The sequence below is a fragment of the Triticum dicoccoides genome, chromosome 2A, assembly GCF_002162155.2.
Source record: "Triticum dicoccoides isolate Atlit2015 ecotype Zavitan chromosome 2A, WEW_v2.0, whole genome shotgun sequence".
Classification (NCBI taxonomy): domain Eukaryota; kingdom Viridiplantae; phylum Streptophyta; class Magnoliopsida; order Poales; family Poaceae; genus Triticum; species Triticum dicoccoides.
In genome coordinates, this window is record NC_041382.1 from 636,148,803 (window position 1) to 636,153,079 (window position 4,277).

General features: G+C 39.6%; 1 protein-coding gene and 1 pseudogene across 1 annotated transcript in view; one reads left to right on the forward strand and one right to left on the reverse strand.

The window, feature by feature from the left end:
• The window catches only part of LOC119358032, a 4,725-nt pseudogene extending 1,007 nt beyond the window's left edge, over window positions 1–3,718 (forward strand).
• LOC119355908 (ABC transporter F family member 4-like) overlaps window positions 3,634–4,277 on the reverse strand; it is a 10,425-nt gene continuing 9,781 nt past the window's right edge. Inside the window, exon 7 of the mRNA XM_037622790.1 lies at window positions 3,634–3,990. Coding sequence (XP_037478687.1) covers window positions 3,922–3,990 — 69 coding nt within the window. The 3' untranslated portion in view covers window positions 3,634–3,921. The remainder of the gene's footprint in view (window positions 3,991–4,277) is intronic.

Consider the following 4,277-nt stretch of genomic DNA (forward strand, 5'->3'; position numbering starts at 1 on the left):
AAGAGACGCCGATCAAAGCGACCGGCGAGAAAGAGAAAATCCGGATCAAAAGATCAGGAAAAAAGACTCTCTAGGGCAGCCGGCCAACACGACCGGCGGACGAACCCTAGGTACGGGCGGCACGGCCCCCGACGGCGGTCATGAAGGCCGACCGCCCCAGGGGCAGCGCGCGGGTGCGGAAGCGGCGGCGGCTATGGTTTAGGATCGACTTGCGATAGATACCATGTTAGAAGAGAGAGAGGATTGGTGGAATAGTTCGTTGTATTGCTTGAACCTCGTGGGCATATATATAGGAGTACATGATCTATTTGGAATACAAGACAAGCCAGAATATTCCTAGTTTATCCTATATTTTCTAATACAATCACGTTACTCAACATCGGGTAGTCTAATATACAATAAGTGAATCTAACATAGACAAATAACAGCGAAAGCAAAACCATTCATTCGGACCATTCATCCTTTCATGTCTGTCCTTCTAGTTCACTCTCATCCTATAAGAAATACCACCCTGGAGCAAGATTTGTTATTCTTCGCATCTACTGAAGTACATTAAGGGTATCAACAACACGAGTGGACTTCTATCCGAAGATTTTGCTAAAAAGGCTTTGTTCTGCTTGTATATTTCCTGTCCACAACTGCTTGTTCTTGTATAGCAATTTGAAGTGAATAATACTGGTCGAATCTTGTCGTTAATGTTTTTCTTTTGGGTATGTATGACTCAACTCGCTTGTTTAGTTTGTAGTACAAATATGTTGGATACATTAATTCGTTGTGCTGTGAAGTGCTGCAATATTGTATCTTACAAGGGGAATAATACTGCTACGCATGTTATTATGTATCTAAAAACAAATTGTGGTAAGTTATAGAGACTGAAACATAATATTTGGAGTCATACCATCCATTTCGTCTTGATGAAACTTAATCTATTCAAATTTTAGTTAGTTTATTGGTTTGAATTCATGACTACTAAGATTACAGTGTACTCGCTTGTTTAGTTTGTAGTATCTATCTGTTCGACATATTAATTCTCTCTACTATGAAATATTACAATCTTGAAACTGGCAACGGCAATACAACTGCTAGGCCTATAGTTATCTATGTAAATCAAAGTTGTATTAAGTTACAGAGGGTGACACTTAAAGTTTTAGTATTAAGTTACTAGTTCTATCAATGAAACTTACGAAATTTTTAGTTAATTTATTCATCTGACTCCATGACAAATAATATTTTAAAAATGCTGCCATGGAATTACCCTATTGGAATGAAATTGATTGGACTAATCCACAAATGTAATCATCATCGTCTTAACTTGAAACTTAGTGTTATGTCCGTGTATTAATAAATTTACTTCTATCACATGATACATATAAATATTTATTTACTAAGTGTAGTTTGTATCACATTGTTATGATCAATTTAGTAATTGTTCTAACAAATTAAGAGAAATATCAGTATTGATGACCTATTTTGAGTTCTCTTTAACAAAACTTAATTGATCAATTTATGGTTTTGGTTACTTTTTGTTAGCTTGTTCACACAACATGTCATTACGATACAGTGATGTCAGCCAAACTAAAGTTTCCATTCCAGATAATAAAGATCAGGAGTGTAGTTGAAAATCTACATTAGACGTTGATCATGTACGAGCTGTTTTGGATGGGTGTTCAGAGTACAAAAGTCGATGGTTACATATATCAACTTTGATGGATTGTTGAAGTTGCCTGACAGATGTTGACCTTAAGTACATTAAATATCTTCAATGTGACTGATATAAGGGAACAGTGTTGCAATTTGTCAGAAGATAGGAAAGTCAATCTTTATGGCAATGATTTGGAAAAAGTGTTAAAAAAATCCTTGTGAACAAAGATAGATCAATGCACATGATGATTAGACATATATATGTCGATTCTTTCGAGGATAATATTGGTATGATTGGAAATTATAGTCATAGTCTTGAATAAGTTGAGAACTTTTTGGGAATGGAGTTAACAATAAAATCGAGTCAAGCTGAAAATACATTGTTAAAGGCAACAAGTGTTATATTTATTACGAGACACTTGATAACCCCATCATCAGAATCGTCTACACAATTGTTGACTATTGGTCAGCTCTTTATAGGAGTGAATACACAACTGATTATAATTGGTGTGAGTGTGCAATGAACTTTCGTGTTGGTGCTATTAGCGACCCAAAGCAACAGATGAATTCAAATAGTCATGTTATATTTTTTTCCATGATTGTCATCAGTTTTTGCAAGTAAGTTATCTTGTGATTCATGATATTTGAAATGACATATTGCTAGTACTAGCAAAACAGCCCGTGCGTTGTAACAGAAGAAAAAGATACCACATGCCTCTAACCCAAATAATCACAAGTCAAGAAACCAATAGGTTCATGTTCTTTATTTCAACATGGCATCCCATCTTGTTGCCATTTGTCCATCATCACAATCTCGCATATGATGATCATAGTGCTTACAGAACCACAACGTCCTTAAATCTGGTCAATCGTAAGCCGTCTCTCTCGTGGCATAAGATGAGGTTTTTCTCTTACTACATTTATTTCGTCTCCAATTTGTTTGTGCGCTATGGTTAAGGTTGCACTATAAATAGCATTTTAAAAATGGTTAAGAGGTACTCCCTCCGTCCCGTAATATAAGAGCGTTTTTAACACTACACTAGTGTCAAAAACGCTCTTATATTATTATATTATGGGACGGAGGGAGTAAAAAATAAAATCATATTTGGATTTATCTTTGTGCCAATCTTTTTCATTGACAATCAAGTTCTTACTGGTCGGAGGACATATAATGAACTTCCAAGAATTACAAATTATGATAATCCGCAGATAAAAGATATAATTTGTAGTTCAAAAAAGACATCTAATAGTGTAACAAAAGACACCCAAGCGTCCGGTTCCTCCCGGTGCGAGCCCAGCAGGAGGTGAAAGAGGAGGAGCCCACGGGCCGCGGCAACGGTGCCGCCGCTGCAGGAGGAGTAGGCGGCGGCGGCGACGGCTGCGGTTTAGGGGCCCGCGCAGTCGCTGCCGCGGCAGCCGCTGGCGGAGAGCAAGAACATGGGGCGGGAGTACGGCAGCCAGTGGCTGAGCTGCACGACGCGGCACGTGCGTATCTACGACGCGTACATCCACATGGAGACCAACGCCTTCGACCAGACGCAGACGGACAAGCTCACGCTCATGGTTCGTCTGGACCGACGAGACCTACCAGATGGTCTACAACGAGTTCCAGGACCTCGTCGACCACTACAAGGTAAACTAACTAACCATACCACCATTCGTGCACTACGTGGCAAAATGAACATTTTCATGTTCATCTACTTCTGATACATTAAATCTACCAAAAATTTGGAAACCAGCTTCATGTAGCAGAATTTTCTAGCATGGTAGCAAGAAATGCTGGGGTATATACTAGTCGTGCCATGTTGATTTAAAAAAAAACTAGTGGGAGTGTCGGACTGTACTGAGTTGAATTCTGCTGTTGTTAGGGAGCTCCACTGTCGGAGTACACGCTTCGTCTGATCGGCTCAGATCTTGAGCACTACATCCGCAAGCTGCTCTATGACGGGGAGATCAAGTACAACATGAGATCCAGAGTGCTCAACTTCAGCATGGGCAAACCCCGCGTCAAATTCAACAGCAGCCAGATCCCTGATGTGAAATAGATACATACAACTATGCTAGCTGACGGGTTGTATCTACGCACTTGATGCACATTATACTACAAAACAATACATTGTCTGTCAGACAACATCTTGCCGTCCATAAACCTTCTATCAGAAAGAGATGCTGAGCAAACAGGGTCGTGACTGAGTACCAAGATAGACTACTAGTTTCTCGTAGCATCACTTCTACGAGTTGCGCTGACAAATAACAATACCACGGGAAAACCTCAGTTTCTCATTCCATGATCTTGTAAAGTTTGAAATCGTCACTCCATGGCCTGAATTGGTCCTCATTCGTAATATTCTGCAGAGGAATAGAATAAATTGTTAGGGACACACAAGTTAGTGGGTAGTCAGCCCTATCTAATCTAATAACCCACTAAGAGAAAATGCACTATATGAGAAGAAAACGAAGCTGCCACATGCTGTTAACAATTAAGCAATATGAAGGAATCAATTTTGTGTCTTCCAAAGTTCTTCCTTATCGTTTCCTAATCCTCCCAAGTCCTTCTCATTCACAATGCCGTGCCGTCCTGGCCATCCTCATCACGCTAGTTACCCTGTTGTGAACTAGGTTTGTACCATAACTTT